At 35.8% G+C, this 19,151-nt stretch overlaps 1 protein-coding gene and 1 long non-coding RNA gene across 2 annotated transcripts; one reads left to right on the forward strand and one right to left on the reverse strand.

The window, feature by feature from the left end:
• Positions 1 to 356: 356 nt before the first annotated feature.
• Positions 357 to 928, reverse strand: LOC131618846 (uncharacterized). The gene is made up of 2 exons (XM_058890005.1): positions 766 to 928; positions 357 to 577 (listed from the first exon to the last, which is right to left on the reverse strand). The coding sequence occupies exons 1-2, from the start codon at positions 926 to 928 to the stop codon at positions 357 to 359; spliced, it is 384 nt and encodes a 127-aa protein (XP_058745988.1).
• A 14,808-nt stretch (positions 929 to 15,736) lies between these two features.
• LOC131617099 (uncharacterized) lies at positions 15,737 to 17,103 on the forward strand. The gene is made up of 3 exons (XR_009288424.1): positions 15,737 to 15,890; positions 16,212 to 16,660; positions 16,767 to 17,103. It is a non-coding gene; the product is annotated as an uncharacterized LOC131617099 (long non-coding RNA).
• The last annotated feature ends 2,048 nt before the right edge of the window (positions 17,104 to 19,151 follow it).

Here is a 19,151-nt window from a genome sequence, read left to right on the forward strand (position 1 = left end):
TCTACAGCATACTTTCAAGTTCAAAGTTTGCTCTTTATATAGGCTTGGTATAATACCGTTGGAGCATATCCGTTGAAGCATATTTGATAAATAGCATTTAATGCTTTGCCTCGATTGAATCATGAAATACATATTTCCAAGGCAAATCTTATCTTTAGGGATAATTATTGTTGGTAGCGTGTTATCTTCATTTTCATTCTTCCAAAATATCATCAAACACATTGGATTGGTTTAACACATTAATGTCATTGTTTGAACCCGCAATACCAAAAAATGCATGCCAAATCCATAAGTCTTGTGATTGCCACTACTTCAAGCATGATTGTGGGTTTACCATGATCACCTCGACAAAACTGTTATTTCAATGCAACAAGACAATTTTTCCATTCCCAATGCATACAATCAATAGAACCTAGCATGCCTGGAAATCCACGTGACTCCCCCATTTGTATAAGATGTTCAAAATCATTGGTATTAGGCCTTCTCAAATACTCAACCCCAAATGCCTCATTCACGCCCCTTACGAATCTCTCTAAGCACTCAACTGCACTGCTTTCACCAATTCGAACATATTCATCTACAATGTCAGTGGAAGATCCATACGCCAACATACAAATAGCAGAGGTGCATTTTTACAATGGTGAAATACCCATTTTACCAGTTGCATTGACCCTCATTTGAAAATATTCATCATGATTTCCAAGGGTTCTACAATTAAAAGAAACACATGCCTATGCATTCTGAACCTTCTACGAAATTGGGCACCCGTGTATATTGGATTTTCTGAGAAGTAGTCATTGAATAATTGTCTATGCCCTTCTTCACGACTACGATCAATCACTGATCTTCTTTTTAGCCTAGCGGAACTTCCGGATTGACGCTCCTTCTCTAGCATTGACAATACTAGTTCTTCATCTGTGTTGTCCATTATTTCTTCTTCAATCACGTCCCAAAAAAGTTTATTGAATTGTTTGAATCCATTAAACTGAAATAACGGTGATAGAAATATGATAGAAGAATGAGAGAATGGTGATAGAAAAGTGAGAGAAGAATGAAAGTATATATATATATATAAGACTAGTTTGAATAACGGCTAGTTTGAATATAATAATACTAGAACATTGCATCTTATTACAATAGGTGTTAATACATAACAAGTACTACATAATATTTAAATATAATAATACTAGGACATTGCATCTTATTACCATCCATATTTTTCTTTTAGCTTGTTACCATGCTTTTTATGAAATTCACGTTGACTATCATTGATCTTAGAAGTGTCTGACATGATAAATTACATTGCTTCAAAATCCATCTTTTCCTTGACTAATTTGTTTTCTTCCTCCTTAAGTTGTGCTAGATTTTCCATTACTCCAAATTTTTTATTTTGTGCATCATGCATAACACTAGAAGGTGGTTTAGCTGCATTTGCATTTTCATTTGTCTTACCCTTTCTTTTTGTTGCCTTTTGTCCCATTGGATGCTCCATTGGAGATGATGAGTTAAACTCATAACTTGAAGGTGTCTCTGAGTTAGGTGATGATGTATATGTACCACTAGCAAAAAAAGTTGTTCTCTTTGTAGAATTTTTGGTGGCTTCCCCCATCCATTTAGGTTCATCTTTTAAAATCCGCCATACATACTCAAGATTGAATGGTGCACCTTCATCTTAAGCAAAAAAAAGCATGTACGATGTCTAAGACATCTTTCTCCGATGCTCCACTTTTCCTTCCATTAACATCTTGTTTGTAACACCCAAATTTTTTTTTTTAACAAGACTGTTTGTTCGATGCCATCGACATTTTAATTGGTCGTGTTGCTTTTCTCGCGACTGCCCACGGTATTGGTTATAATTGGCAATGATTCTTAACCAAAAACTGTCGGTTTTTTTATCAACTCCCACTATTGGATCTGTTGCACCCCAATTTTTTACCACTGAGATCCCACCATAGCTTAAATATTAGGATCATCATTATCATCATTATCATCATGCATTTATCATTTGCTAACTAAAAATACAAAAAAAAAATTGTTTGTTGCTTGTGTCTTAAGGCAGGGGACTGATCAAGAGAAAACTGAACAAATTAGGGTTTTGAGGCCCACAAATGAGTTCAACATTCTTCTATGATAAAAAGGGTTATCCAATCAATATCAAGGCCCAAGGATAGGTCAATGCAAGATCAATCACCTCCAAGTTCATCAGAAGCTCCAATTAGGGTTTTTGACCTAATTTCTATAGAGGGTTGACTTTTAATCAGGAGATGGTTCCAAGACTCAAAATATGATTCAAGGGCATCCAAATCAACATTATAATCCATCCACATCATTCATTTGAAGAGGAGAGCTTGATTCATTTGAAAATCAAAAGAGAGTCATTCATTTGGAAAAAAGTCAACTGTGCAAGTCAACCTTTGACTTTTGAAGAAAATAGTCAACCATGGACTTTTAAGGGTCCAAATCATCATCATATGGATATTGAAGACATTTGATCAAATAAAATCCAAAGAATTCATCAAGAATAAAAAAGTCAACAAAAATTTAAGTGCATTTTGACCTAGTTCATGGATCTCAAAATTTTACTTACACACTCAAAAATCTCCCAACATGAAAGTTGTAGATCTTGGCAAAACAAACAACTTATCACATTGGAACTTTTATCAAAAAGTGATTATTTATAAGTGATTTTGAGCAAACAAGGTTTATGTTCAAAAAACTTAGAAAATTTTCTAAGTGTTTTACCTAGTTTTTCCTCCACTTTATGGCCATTTTTATCACTTATAAAATTACACAGTATATAAACTTTCAGATCCCCACAAGAATACTCCATGGTATGTGATCGGTCACGATTCTCACTATGTCTTTGTCACTTTCCTGATGATAATCCAGGTATTTTGCACTGCTTAATGTCATAGTGTAGTCTTTTTAATCTGTTTAAGTAATTATGTTTGTTTTTGCAAGTTTTATCCGTTTGTTAGTTTTCGAGTTTGTTTTCCCATTTTATGCGTTGGTTTGGTTGTTTAATGGTATTTCAGATCTAGGAGATTCTTCACTCGACACAGTGCAAGAAGTGTCGGAGGTAAAGAGCAAGACAAAGAAGAAAGGATAAAATCAGTGGTGCAACACGGGCGCCCGTGTTGAGTAACACGACCCGTGTTGCTAGGCATGCAAGCAAGAAGAAAAAGTGAAAAAGCAGTGGTGCAACACGGGCACCCGTGTTGCCTAACACGACCCGTGTTGCTGCTACTGAGCGCAAAATTGTTTTTAGAGGATCCAGAGGACCAACACGGGCACCCGTGTTGGCTTGTTACGCTGATTTTCATGTTTTTATGATTTTTAATCAAAAAGTGATCCAGAAGGGCGTTTTGGTACTTTCCGACTTAAAAAGAAGGGTTTGCAATATATAGTGAAGGATGGAGAAGAGAAGCGGTATATTTTTACAACCAAAGGAATTGAATCTGAAGCAGAGCAACGTATGAGATTATTGGAGAAGAGAGATCATTCATGAGCAAGAGCAATTGAAGATCACAAATTCCCCAATTATCTGTAATGTTTAACTTTGATACTTTTGAATTTCTTTTGAACAATATGAGTAGCTAAACCCCCCAATGCTAGGGGGGTGTCCCTGATTTGGTTTGTAATGACTTTGATATTCTGATTTGATCGACTTCATGTTTATGTTATTCAATTCAGTTTTATACCGTTTTTAATGCCTTCTTTATTGGACCAATAAAGATTGTTCTATGATTAACAATTTGCCGGCTCGCAATTGTTAAGGTTTGTATTAAATTGAACCATAGTAGATATCACCTAGGACTAGGGATACCCTATGGTCACTAAGAAATCTTGATAGAAAATAAGCTTGGTTTTATCTGTTATCTCTAAGGACTTAGGTTTATAGATAAAAACCAAAGGTTTGCCCAATAAGGATTTAGGGGCAAACACTCTAAAGATTTAGTAATTGAATATCATGAACTTGTTGAAAAGATCTCAAATAAGGATTCAGGGTTATTACAGAGCAAATTACACACCTTGCCTTGGCATTTACTCATATTAGTGAAAAAGGCTTAAATTTACTTTCTGCTATTTTTATTTTTAATTTAGAAACTATAACTCAATCAAAAACACCAGTTGACTTTTTATTTAATTGAATCATTATAAAACTTATATTCCAACGCAGTCCTCGAGATCGATACTTGGTTTTAACCTTTTATTACTACTTTGTAAAAATAGTACACTTGCTATTTTTCTGATCAAGTTTTTGGCGCCGTTGCCGGGGACTGCCAAATATAAGTTAAATAATAATTCAATTGAATTTTTGTTGCTCTGCAACCAAAATTTTATGTTCTGTTATTTGAATTGCTCGTACTAATATTCATCTAATCTTTGTATGCGAGGTAAGACCTCAACTGAACTTCTTTTTAACGCAGAACCAGAAAGATTATTTCGAGCAAGACGCCGAGAAGCTAAACAAAGAGAACTGGAAGCAAAAGAAGAACCGCTGATAGTTTCAGATCCCGAAACAGAGAAGACTAATTCAATCCATTCTGAGCATTCAGATTCTGAACCTGAAACTATGGCCGAAGACCCACCTCCTGTGGAAAGGCTTTTAGGTGATTATGGAAGAGCAAATGCACCTCTTGGCCCGATGACATTTGTTAACCAACCGGTCAATGTTTCCCATTTTCAGCTACACCCGGCAACAATAAGACAACTAGAAAAGAAACCATTCTCTGGAAGGATCAATGAAGATGCAAATAAGCACTTACAAAGGTTTCTTACTATGACAACGTCATTAAAGATAGAGGGGCATTCTGAAGAAGCCAAGAAATTGGTGATGTTTCCATTTACATTGTCAGACGATGCTGAAGAGTGGTTTTACTCTTTACCTGTTGGAAGTATCACAACTTGGCAACAAATGGAGACAACATTTCTGAATGAATATTTTCCAGCTTCTGTGTATATCCGCAAAAGATATGATATAGTCAATTTCAAGCAGAAGGAAGGAGAATCACTTGGAGATGCATATAAGAGATTCAAGCATGGTTGCATGTCCTACTCATAACATGGATGCAACCGAACAAATGCAGAATTTTGTGAATGGTCTTAAGCTTAAGACTAAACAACTAATTGATACAGCTGCTGGTGGTTCAACGAATTTTAAAACAGCCACTGAGATAATGAAGATCATTGATGCTACTGCAGCAAACGAACACTTAGAGCTGTATGACCGCAGTGTAAATCAACCAGAAGGGTTAGTTGATTTGAAGTTGACGAATCAAGTTGTTAAGATGGAAGAGCAGATCGCAGCTGAAGTTGAGCGTAGAATAAAACAAATGGCTCTTGAAAAACAAACGGTGGCTTAAGTTCAGCCGGTTCAACCGATTCAAGCAGTGAGTTGTGAAATATGTGGAGGACCTCACTTTGCCGTGCATTGTGTGGTAACAGCCCAGCAGGTGGAAGAAATCAACTTTTTGAAACAGAACAACCCTTACTTTAATACTTACCATCCAGGGTGGAAGAATCATCCGAATTTCTCCTGGAAAGATAAACAAGGGAACGTTCCAAAACAAGGGGCTGCTCCTTATCAAAGTCTTCCACAACAACAACAGCAATATCGGCCACCACAACAACAACCATATCAACAGCCGTATCAGCAACCTCAACAGCAATTCCAGCAACCAGGGCCAAGAAAAGCAGATTGGGAGATCGCCATTGAAAAAATGGCTGCTCAAAGCTCTCAATTTCAAGAAGAAACAAGAAGTAATTTTCGGAATACTGGAGCATCAATTAAAAATCTTGAAATTCAGATGAGTCAAATAGCACAACAATTGGCAAGTCCTCAGCAACCAGGTGCTCTACCTAGTGCCACAGTTACGATTCCCAAAAACCATACTAATGTGAGTGCTATAGTAACAAGAAGTGGTAAAGCGAAAGAAGTTGTGGAGGAAAGTGCTGAAGAAGAAGAACCATTGCTTGAAGTGGATGTAGAAATAAAAGAGAATGAGGTAGAAGCAGAAGATGTAGGTGTGTTAGAACCAACAACTAAAGGGAAGACTAGTGAACAAAAACCGGCAATTAAATTACCTTTTCCAACAAGGAATAAGAAGAAGGGGCAGCATGAGAAAAATTTTGAAAAATTCTTGGAAATGTTCAAGAAACTTGAGTTGAACATACCATTCCTGGAGGCATTAGAACAAATGCCGACATATGCCAAGTTCATGACAGACATCATCTCCAAGAAAAGGACCACTGATCGTGACCCAATTATTCTAACTGAAACTTGTAGTGCTATTTTGCAGGGTATGAAGATTCCGGTGAAAAAGAAGGACCGAGGCTCCGTAACTATTCCTTGTACCATTGGGGATAGATCATTTAAAAAAGCTCTTATTGATTTAGGAGCAAGTGTGAGCCTTATGCCGCTATCCACCTACAAGAGATTGGGAATTGGTAAAGTTCAAGATACAAGAATGACACTCTAATTTGCAGATCATTCCGTAAAAAGACCGTACGGTATAGTAGAGGATGTGCTCGTAAAAATTGACAAGTTTGTGTTCCCAGTGGATTTTGTAATTTTAGAGATGCCAGAAGATGAAGAAATTCCGATCATTTTGGGGAGACCATTCTTAGAGACCGGGAGATGTTTGATAGACATAGAAGAAGGAACGATGACCTTGAAGGTGTACGATGAAGAGTTAAAAATTGATGTGCGAAATACCATGAAATACAAGGATGATGTTGCTACTAGTCAACATATTGAGGTAATTGATCAAATTGTTAACAATGAGAATGCTTTGAAGTCACAAAAACTACCTTTAGAAAGAGTGTTGAGCTTATCAATTTTTAAAAGTTTGCCTTAACTTAATCCTTAAAAGTTTGCAAAGAAAATTCGCTAAATTTTTGGAAAAATCATGTTTTTATGGAAAAAGATGGGTTTTTTAATGAATGTATGAATGCATGGATGCATGGATGCCACATATTCAAACATGGTAAAGCAAACATGGTAATGCAAACATGGTAACGCAAACATGGTATTGCAAACATGGTATTGCAAACATGGTAATACAAACATGGTACACATAGGTTCAAAGGTCCAGCGTCACGAGCATGAGGTCAGAGAACCAAACATGGGATGGTACTAGGGGTTAATCATCTGCACAACATGTTCTACTGATACGTCAGAGTCTACATTTTTCTTTCGGATATTACCGGCTTGCACAACTGAACTTGTGAGCTAGCAATATTCTCAAGAAAAACTCGTCTGAGTGTGGCTCTCCGCATGACAACTAATCCAAGTCTTCACCTGAATAGTTTCTGCGCCACAACCTAATAAGGCCAGGATGGGTTGGGGTTTTACGGCCAACTCAGCTTCTACAGTTCAATGAAAGCAATAATGTCTTCGCTACGAAACATGCTAAACATATATTACCAACAAGGAACCTCCACTGAGCGGAAGGATTCTCATGCCAGCTTTTTAAGGACTGAACTCCTTGTATGCCATACATGACTATACCCTCCACCTAATTCTTATGTGTACTTACTCCGGGTTAGGATTTGTCCATAATGTATCACTTGTAACAGAACCACACAAGTAACAGAACCAGAACCACACATGTAACAAAAATGAAATGAAAAATATAGCAAATAGAATTAACCCTTCCTTTGGAAACAATAAAAAGATGGTCTCTTTTCCCCAGCGGAGTCGCCATTTTTCTGTCGCGGGGAAAAATCGTCGTTTGTGGGATGAGACACCTGATGCCTTCTTTGGGCTCGAGTGCTCAAGAAAAAGATTTTTCTTTGTTTTTGTCACGACCAAACTTTTTATTGTTTCCAAAGTAGGAAAAGGAAAAAAGCTGCAATAACCTTAAAAGTGGGGGAGAGATCTTGGGTAAGAGGGTTGGTTATACGAAGGGAAGGTATTAACACCCAACGTATCTATAGTACTCTATAGGCTTCTTTGTTATGTTTTTCATTCTATGTTATTGTGGAGGTTCTGTTATGAAATAGGTGGGAAACTAAGGTGTTTGTTTGATTATGCTCGCAAAGATCATCGCGATCCTCTGCATACATATCCCTTAGAGGGAATCAGAGCATCTGTAACTCGGGGTCTACAGGTGCTAAGGTTTGAGGGGTTTGAGGGAGAAGTTTTGCTCGCCAAGGATACGACCTTGTGCCTACGTATTCTCAAAGGGATGTTGAGAAAGTCAGAGCAATCGTAGTTCCCACTTATGCTAGTGGAAGCAAAGGAAAAGAGACAAATGTCATCTAAATGTTTGATGTATCTAATCTATATCATCACATACATCTGTTTGATTTTTGTTTGAAATCTTTTCATTATAAGCCCTGGGCTGTGCCACTTATGGCGCTTAGAATGATAAAGATGATTTTTTTGTTTAGCCAGCCTTGTGGCAAAAACAAGTTGATTAGCCAGCCTTGTGGCAAAAACTTTCAATGAAGTCAGCCTTGTGACAAAAAGTTTTGATTAATCAGCCAGCCTTGTGGCAAAAGTTTCGACGAAGCCAGCCTTGTGGCAAAAACTTTGATTAATCAGCCAGCCTGGTGGCAAAAGGTTTGATTGATTAGCCAGCCTTGTGGCAAAAAAAGAAGTTTGATTGATTGATTGTGATGATATAGATGAGATACTCCTATCATAGAGATGATAAATGTCTAATCTCCTAGGGGTATTTGATTTGGATATTGGGGATGCTTATAAGAAGCCCGTGGGTCCTTGTACGAAGCCCAAGAGGAGGCTATCCGAGGGTCCTTGCATTGTAAGCCCAAGAGGAGGCTATGGGAGGGACAATCGAGGGTCCTTGCATTGTAAGCCCAAGAGGAGGCTATGGGAGGGACAAGTCGTTTGTACGAAGCCCAAGAGGAGGCGTGGTATAGTTGGTTTGAGCTCTTAGAGCGATTTCACCGGGAAACCATACTCTATGTCCTAACCTAAACTAAGGGAGATTCTTTGCACGAAGCCCAATAGGAGGCTATGGGGAACCTAGTGTTGTACTAAGTTGAACAAGTATATATAACACGATCACAAATATGAACAAGCACGAACAAATATGAACAAGTACATGAACAAATATGAACAAATATGAACAGTTATGAACAATTACATATGACAATGTATGTGTATACAATGGAGTTTATGAAGGAAATATACATGTAAGGATGATCCGTTTGTATACACGGGGCTCGGGACTTATACTCGGGGAGAGGCCCATTGAGTTTATTCAAAGCTATGTAAACAAATATTTACAAAGGGGCTTGGGACTTATACCTACATGGAGGCCCATGGTATTTTTGGGAAGATTTAAAGAAAACCTTCATTTTTGATTTGTTATTCGAGGTTAAAAATCAAATTGATCGAGGTATGTACAAAAGGGTGTATGTACAATGAAATACCTAATTTCATGTAAGGGAATGGGACTTATACCTATGTGGATGCCCATGTTTTATTTTATAAAACATGGTTGATTGTTTTGTTAAAAACGCGAGGTTTCGTCGTTTGAAAACAGTTTGAAAATTTTGAAAGAAGTTTTAAAGAAAAACTGTACAAAGAAAAAGGAATGGGACTTATACTCTCTAATATTCGAGAGGCCCAGTGTTTTGAAAATGAGTTGCATGATTTTGAAAGTGGATTGATTACTGTTGTGAAAACAATTGATTGAGTTTTAGGCTTACCTCGAAGAATGAGAAAATTGGATTTCTGAGTATGAGGTGTTACCGTGATCTTCAGATGTTAGGCATCCACACCAGCAGAAAAGAACGCCATATAAGTTCACAGCTTACAGCATTCTTTGATCATCCAGTAATTGTTTATGGAATTCTACAGCAAATGGAAGACCAAACAAAACAGACAAAGCCAGAGAACAACAGAGAAATAATCTCGAAGTCTCGGATGAAGTGAGAAATTTCAAGTAATGTGCAACAGTAATCAAATAGAAATTTATATGATTAATCTACACAAAAATAATATGAAAATATCAAATTCTAATAAAAATTAATTCTAAAAGAAGATATTTTTGTGGTTTTTTTATGAAAAGAGAAAATAATTAGAAACATAAACTTAAATATGCATCTAAAATATTTTTTTGGATTTTTTAATAAGGATTAGAAAAGAAAATTTAAATCCTATATAAAAAATATTTATAGAAAAAGTTAAAGAGAATTAGTAAAAAAAACTAATTGAATGGGCCAGAGGTGTAGAAAACCTGAAAGGGGGTGAGAGCCCAACTGATTTAAAGCTGAATAATTAAAAAAAAGATATTTGGGCCGGACCGGGTCGGGTCAGTGTGACCCGGATCCGCCTCTGCTTAGCACAAGAGTTGGGTTCTGGAAAAAACCCTAAAACAACACATAGAGGCAGCGCCTCTTTCTCCTTCCTCTCTCACGTTATTTTCTGAAAAAAAGAACAGAGTGACAACCAACCAACTCGTTTCACTCTCTCGGTCGCTCTCACTCGTTATGGTCTCTCTTGCTTTTAATCACCAAACAACAACGATGATCTTCTCAGGCTAGCAGCGAACAACAACAACATATCTCTCTCGTTCTTTTTGCTCTCACCGAACAAACAACAACAACCTTCGAGTTTTTTTCGGCGGCCATAGAAATCAGAAGCAAAAATCCAAGTATGTGTTCTTAATTTCGTTTTCCTCTTGTCATGACATAGCAAAAATTATTTATACTCTCTGTTTTCGGTTTTGAGCAATTTACAGGTACAACAAAACAGCAAGGTTGAGAGTGAAAGTAGAATCGACTTACCTACGGTGAGGAGATTTTCACCGGTTATTGTTGAGGTATGTGTTTATTCTGCTTCTGGAAACCTGCTGCAAGTTTGAATTAATTGTGATGCTGAATCGCTTTTTTTTGCTGCTACTGCTTCGAATTTATGTTGAAAATCGTTGTGAACCTGAACCGCTTCTTAACTACTTTTGTTGATGTTGTTCTGAACTGTGACTCTGAACCGCTGTTGATTGTATGCTAAAGATTTTGAATTGTTGCTGCAGCAAGTTTGTTGATTGAAGTTGATGTGCGAACGATGCATGGACACGGGGCTGCATTTGGAGGTATGGCTTTGATCCTCCTTTCTTTTTCTTTTGGAAATTTATGATGGTGTTATTGAAGAACACCTTCAAACTGTTGTGGAACAACCTTGAGTTGTTGTTACTAACAATCCCCTTTTTTTGAAATTGTTGTAGGCTTTTTGATGAAGGTGATGCCACAACACCTCTTTGGATATTAGGGAGACTTGAAGATGAACTTCAAGTGGTTGGAAGCTTGAAGATGAAGATCTTCAAGTAAGGTATGAAGAACTACCCCCTCCTTCTTTGTAACTAGAACGCTCACCTCCAATAGAGAGACTCTTGGCTTGAGAATTTCTTGCCAAGAGTTCTATTGAACAAATATGAGCAATAGAGAGAAGAGAGAAAGCAAGAAGTTATGTTGCTTTGGTGTGATTAATCCCAAGGAAAGAACTTCCTATTTATAGGCAAAATGAGGGATATGTTTGGAATTAAAAAACTTGATTGGCAAGTTATGATCATTGCAAGAATAAGAATAAGAATATTTTTCATGACATATTTCTTGTGACATAAGCCATGCAAGTGGACATAAAAATATCTCTTGGATTCCTTTTTGTATTGACTTAGGCTTTTGAATTATTTTGTTGAACTTTTGCTAATCTCACCCCTTTTTGTTTCCTTTTTCATGTGACATGAGCATTCTTGAGGAAAGCATGAAGAAAATTGAATTTGAAGAATGAAGACTTTGAAGATTGAAGAATTCAAGAAAGTCTTTGAAGTCCTTTTTTATTTTAATTTTCCTTGTAATTCCATCTTTGTATTCTTGAAAATGAATGGAACTTTGAAATGATGTAATTCTTGAATTTTAATAAAGTCCCTTTGTAATTCATTTGTACCATGTAAAGAAACATCATTTGTAAATGCTTGAATTTCTTTTAGAACTTGAATGAAATTGTTATTCAAGCATGAAGCTTTGAATTATTCTTGAATGATCTTGAATGGAATTTGAATTCCTTTGAAATGTTGAAAATTTGAATGGTCCCTTTTGAAAGGAAATGGTGGAATATCCTTGAAGTAGTGAACTTTTGAATTTCAAGTCTTGAAATATATTATTGCACCATGAATTTGAAATGATTTTGAAATAAAATCCTTGAATCCATGATCTTGAATCATTTTTGAAATAATTTTCCAACAATGGACTAAACATGATATTTTCTTTGCAACTTTGATGAAATTCCCATGAATGATCAAATAATCCGTATGAATCAAATCTTCACCATGAGCAATCCATGAGCCTAAAAAACCAAGAAATAGATTCCAAACAAGTCTCTTAAATCACACCAATTGGCAATGGCGCACTTAAAATGAAAACCTCCATGAACATGAAATTATCTTGCAAAGAAATGAGTGAACGAATGAAAAATCCTAATTTGGTCGATTCAAAGCTTTTGAGCTTGTTGAAATGAATCTTTGAGGACCAAATGTTGATTGTTGATGAAGATGGTTCATTTGAGATGAAGGGAGAACAAAACCCTAATTGGTTGTTACTTGTACTGATGAGTGCTTTCTTGATTAAACCTTGCTGAGCACAAGTAGCAAACACAAGCTATGCAATTTGTTAGGGATGCAAATGATGTATATGCAAATGATATGAGGTGGTATCTTAGGTCAAAAATTGGGGTATGATAACATGCATTTAGTTGCATTGCATTAGGTTGTTGTGTATAATTATAACATGAATGGAAGTTGTTTAATGTTATGATTGTGTGTATTCTGATGTGAATGATTGTATTTGATGAGTGTTGCTATATTATCTGAATATAATTGATTTGGGTGAATAATATATGGATGAAGTTGTATTGTTTATATTCCTATAACATTGTTAATGCGAATGAAACTCACCCTTACTGTTGTTATTTTTCAGAATGAGGAGTAGCTTGTGTACTTGGTGAGGATTAGCTCGTCAAGTAGTTCGTTAGAGTCAGTGGGTCTATGTCATGCTCTGGTCGTGTAACACTGGGAACGTTATTTTAGAATTGATTGATAAACCTTTGTTTTGTTTATGATTTATGGTTGAATCACGAGTCTCTGACTCCGGATGTTTGATTACTCAGTTGTTAAGAATATTCCGCTGTGTTAACATGCTATCTGAATAATTGTTGGTTTATCGTTCCTTTATGGCATGACATGAAATAACTGTTTATTTTATTGGAGTTGTAATACCATTTTTCATGTTCTACTCTGATTTTTGTTAAATTTTCCGCGGGGTTTAGAAGGGTGTTACAATAAACGCCTTTTCGAAACAACAACCACTTCATTTTACGGTCTGTTTGATGAGCACCACACGACCCACTATGGACACAAAATATTGCCAAATAAGCCTCACTTTCTTTAAGACATTTGAGCAAGACACCCTCATAAGTCTTTTTTAATAATATGTTCCCTATTATTACATAGTTCAAAGCCTTATACTTGATCTTTCAATCCACTGTCCCTATTGGGTTTTCTAAGTATTCAATTGTTAGTTTATCCCAATCAGAGTTCTACCTATTGTCAATGGAAAAATTGTCAAATTTGCAGGGTTTATTCCGCCAAATCTTTATGTTTCTGCTCCCTCAAGTTTTGCTATTGACAAGTCTGAAGAGGACCAATTGGTCGAAATTATCTTCAATCAGTTATTCCAATTTTTCCTTCGATGCTTTATACCCTAAGACGATCTGTGCCAGATCATTCGCCTGTTGATTTTCTAGTTGAGGCACATGTTGATCTCAACAAAGTCGAATCACTTTATTAAGTGATTCGATGTAACAAAATACATTAGCAAGTTTTCCTTAATGGATTTGTATTCCTTTGTTAACTTTTTGAAAACTAACTCAGACTCTCCTTTAATCTCAACTCTTTTTTCCCGCAAATCCAAAAATATTTTGAGGCCGACTATCAAAGCCTCATATTAGGCTTCATTACTAGTGTAGCAACCTGCCCTAAAAATTAAGCTTTTAGAGTCGCCACCTATTCTGAAGGGCAAATAGGAAACCCTACGCAGTTAAGAGATTTCTGGGTAAGTTATTATAATCAGGCTGAGGGAAGGTGTTAGGCACCCTCAACCCTTTCCTAAAGTTGTATGTTAAGGCAAAGGTTAATGGCTAAATATTGAGGTTTATAGCTAAGGAAGTGAGTAGGGCGAAAAGTGAGATTTTAAGATGAATTGAATTTTGAGGGAGGGGGACTCGCCTTGGTTATCCAAGTGCCTACGTATCTCCTTAGGCAGAATCAGAGTAAACGTAGTTCGGGCACAAGGTTGTACGCCTTAGAATTAGTATGAGGTTGTTTGAAGGCTTTTTGAATGGCCTTATCGTAGTTTTTGAATTGTGATTTGAAAGGCATTTTTGAGTTGCCTGATTGAAAAGGATGAAAATCCGTAGTTTGATTTGAAGTGATGAAATTGTTTTAGATTTGGGCGTACAACCCTGATTTAATATGTCACCGTTAGTTGCGATGATCAATATATTTGATCATTATAGTTAACGGATTAATGGGGCATTGCTGGTTACTCTGATCGATAGATTCGATCGTCGCGGGAAGCAAATTGAATGTATTTTAATTTTGTAATTAAATCTCGTGTTTTATTCTTTTATCTCTCGTTTAATGCGACTAATAGCTTTAGTCGGGTCAAGGAGAGAATTGATTGATGATTAATGTTTTGTCAAATGGGCAGTGGGATTGGGCAAACCTTAACACCTATAACCTTTCTAGGTTTTTTTTATAATTTTTAATAATTAATTAAAATTGATTAAATCGAGTAATCGAAATAATCGGGGAAATAAATCTAAATAATCATAACCCTAATCCTAATTTATTCTAATTTTTAATTAAATTATATATACATATACTAAAAAGAAATATATTAAGATAATTAAACACTTACATAGATAAAATATATATAATATTAAAAAATAAAGGAACCTGGGCTGAGATCATGTGTGATAGCCTTTGAGTGTCTATCATGTACCTTCAGTTTCGTGTGCATTGGATCCAGGATATTGGAAATCCAGTGGCCAGATGCTGAGGTCTTACTGTGGACGCGCACGCATCTATGAACATCCAATCTTACAACAAGTTAATTCAAGAAAAAAACAAATAACCAAAGGGCCTCAGGGATCGAACAACCGTCCCCTTGGTTATTGGTCTCTCCACGTTACCACTTGTGCTAGTTACGCCAGTTGATATTAAAGTCACTCAAAAAAAATATAAACAAAAACGAACTTTTGAAATAACGAAAACGCGCCCTTTGCTGTGTCCTTCTTCGTGGGGACTGTTTTTTCCGCTACGAGACACAGGCAGATTTGCTGCGAACTCCCTCCCTAGCTGATACCTGTAACAACCTAACTCCACAAAACTTGACCATAAATCACAATCAACTATCTACCCAATACTAAAGTATTGACCAAACTGTCCATATTACCCTTCCAAAATAATTTGTTTACCCTTGCAAAAGGTTATTCCCGTAATTAACAAAATAAACTAAAGCACATGCTTCCACTTTTCTACTTCTTCTGCAAATTGCACCACCTGTCAACATCTTATTAGTCCAAATTAATTTTTTTCCCAAACACTATTTTCATTTGTCTCTCTTTCTTCTTTCTTTTGCTGATACAAACTTTTTCCCTCTCTCTATCCGTTCTCTTTCTCTCTCAGGTACTCCCAAATAGCACTGAATCCTCATTCCCACCCCATTTCAATTTTCATCAAACCCTAATTTCCCATCTCTCAACCTCGTCTCTGTCTTTAGTTCTTCTACATTCAACCTAGAACCGACACCGTCCTTGGGTTGATTCATCTTCAACATCGTACCGATCTGTTTTTCAGGTAACTACATCTATTCAACGATTGTCTTGGCGTCATGGTGAAATTTCACTTTCATGTTCATCTGGTTCTTATGCGTCTAACAAGTTCTTGTGCATATTCATGTGTGTTTTGCAGATTTCTATGCCCTAATGCTTCATATTATCTTCTTTTTTCGGTGTGAATCTTTTGATTACTCAATTTCATTTTGTTTTTTGCCGACATCTGCTTCACTGAATGTTTTTTCGTTTTCATCAGTATATTCGTTTTGATGTTATTTTCTTAAGGTTTTCTTCATCTTTTTGGTGTGAAACTAATGTTTGTTACTCAATTGTATTTTTTCAGATCCAGTTTTTTGGTGTGAAGATGGTTGCAGCCACGACTGAACTTGTCTGAAAGAAATTAATGGTGAATGTTAGTTGTTTGATTAAATGTCTGAAAGAATTTGATTGTGAATAGAGTATGTAGACAAGATCTTTTTATCTTGAAAAGGATTGGAAAGATCATTTTTTGGTTGCTAATTATATATATTTTTTATTTACATGTGCTGATGATTTTTAGTTCTTTTTTAATGTACTGTCACGACCCTTGATGTTAAGTCAAGAAAGGTGTTGTTGGTATCTTAGGCTCCTTGCATATTTCAACTTCTTATTCATGTGATGACTTTTGACATGTCCTTATCAAGGAGAAGAATGTGTGTGGAAAGTAAGAGTTGAGCTACCAGATACTTATTCTTATAAATCTCCTTTCATGGGCTTCATCAATAAGATTTATCACCCAAATGTTATTAAGATGTATGAATCTCAATGCACTTAAACTGTGTAATTTGAGTACTTTATCTCACATTTTAATTTTAAGAGTAAGTTAATGTTTGATCATCTTGGATAATAATAATTTCAGGCCAGGATCAATTTGTCTTGGTGTTATCAATCAAACATGGAGTCAGAGAACAAAGAGAAAGTAGCAGGCAAGAGTTATAAGCAAAGAGCCTGTCATAGAACAATAGCCTGGTTTGTGTGTTCGGTTCCCTATTAAATGTAGTCATAATATTAAGGAAGAGGACCATTGGAGAGAGAAGCAGGAATCCAATTGTTGATTTTGAATACTATTTATGTGTTATGATTTTATTGAAAGAGTGTGACTATTTGCTGGCAGCAGACTTTTTGATTTGGTTTGTATGGCGCAGGTTTTCCTTATGAAGTTGCTGCACCTGTTATCGTGGTTCCTGATTCGGTCGCACCTAAGCCGGTTGTGACAGCGGTTCCCGGTAATCAAGCCTCTATACACAGTTCATATTCTATCACAAGCTTATAATTTGATTTTAAGATTCTTATGCTTATATTAGTGATTCTTTTGTAAAGGAATTGATTACCTTTTGCTTATAATTTGATTTCTTGTGATCCTCATTTGGGCTATTAGTTCAAAGCCAGATAGTGTAAAAAAGAGAGTAAGAAACTGAAATTTTATAGCAAAATGGCGAAGTTGGTTCTGAAAGCAGGAAGCAGACCTCCATTGGTTAGACTAGCTGCTGCAGTTTGGATTCAAATACTTGGCGTCAGCATGTGTTGACGAGGTTATCATCATGACAGGTTGAAAACACTGCCTAGAACATTCTGGATGGCAATTACACAAGTAATTATGATCATAGCATTTTTGCTTTATGCTTCAGCTCTATATGGAACTCTTTATGCCTGCAACAACTTTACTTGGAATGTGCTATGGAGTTCAGTATTCTATAATGGTTGCAACTGTTTATGAGTTTTTTGGTTTGAAGCACTTTGGTGTAATTAGCATCTTCAGGGTTAACTTTCTTCAACCATGTTTGATTTAATATTGACATAAAGTCTTTACACATGCATCAGGTTTGATTTAGGATCTTCTGGATTTTTGTTTTTAATATACCAGAAATATCAATAAACCTTAAAGATGGTTGGCATGGCTTTGCACTGAGAGAGAACTGCGTTTGGAGGCTTGATTAGAAGAGGGGGTGGGGCATGGCTAGCTGACTGGTTTTAGTGGTTATATTGGTACTCATTTGATGTATTTTTATTGATCATTTTCGCATGCAAAGAATGCATCAGCTGCAAGCTTATAACCTCCCAGGTAGGCCTCATCACAACACCAAAAATTATTACATGGCCAATTTTTCAGCTTAATTATTTACTTAAAATGATTGTACATATGTATTCATATATGTGTTCGTTCAGCTTAATTATTCTTCAGCTTGATAACATATTTTATGGTCAATTTTGAGAAGACATCGGGTACCGTACCAACTTTCCATATATATTCATATATTGGTTGTTTTACATATGTTTGGATTACACTTCTAATATATATAATATATAATTGTATTTATTGCAGGGAAGTTTTTTCTCTATCTACTGTTCATGTTACTAACCTTTACATGCTTCACCTTTTACTGAATGATGGCGGTTTGTTTTACAGCTTCACAACAGCTAGCTGCTGTTATTTCTCCAGTTTTTTACTCCATGAAGAATTTCAGTGTAGAGTCAAGTTGTTTTAATCATCATGGGAAACAAGTTCATTCAATTAGAGATGGTACAAAATTATGTAATACAAAATTATGTACCTATTTCTTTCAACAGCTAGAATGTTTTTTTCACCCTATTTCTTTAATGTAATACAAAATTATGTACCTATCTAATTCATAGCAACAAGTCCCAATCAAGGATGGACTTCTATAGCATGGTGAGTGAGGTGATATTTTTGTTTCTTAAAATTAATAATTTTAAAAGGTTTTGCAAATCACTTGTGACTTCTATGGACAGAAGAATAATATTGTTGTAGTCTTGCAAATCACTTTTTTGACAAATTTTGAGGATGTAGCATTTAAAAAATTAAGGTAAAACTGTAAGTATTTCTCAAACAGTTTGGTTTTGCATCTACTTTAGAAAAATAAAAGAAAAAGAAGATAATTATTGTTAGTAGGGTTGAGTGAAATATTTACAAATAACTTTTTGAGAATACTTGATAGGTACAAATAACTTTTTAAATTTGTACTAGCTCTAAACATCTCAGCATGTCATATTAAGTGAAATATTTTTATGTCAGCTAAATTGATCTGTTAGTAAAACACTCTCACAAGTTCTCAGATGATGCTACTAGAGATTCCATCTGCAAGCCTAAACAATAAAAAGATTAATCAACATATCATAACCCATGTTATGCACATGTCTCATTTGAAAAACTTTACCCGACATCCTTACATTTGTCCTTCTATCTCTATTTTTCTTTTTGAAAAATATTCACTTTATCATTTTT

Source organism: Vicia villosa, linkage group LG7 (assembly GCF_029867415.1).
Source record: "Vicia villosa cultivar HV-30 ecotype Madison, WI linkage group LG7, Vvil1.0, whole genome shotgun sequence".
Taxonomy (NCBI): Eukaryota; Viridiplantae; Streptophyta; class Magnoliopsida; order Fabales; family Fabaceae; genus Vicia; species Vicia villosa.

Coding starts and splice junctions, on each gene's coding strand:
- LOC131618846 (XM_058890005.1), bottom strand. CDS start 928: ATGGACAACACAGATGAAGAACTAGTATTGTCAATGCTAGAGAAGGAG. Junction 578..765: donor AGAAAATCCAATATACACGG/GTGCCCAATTTC, acceptor CTGACATTGTAG/ATGAATATGTTCGAATTGGT.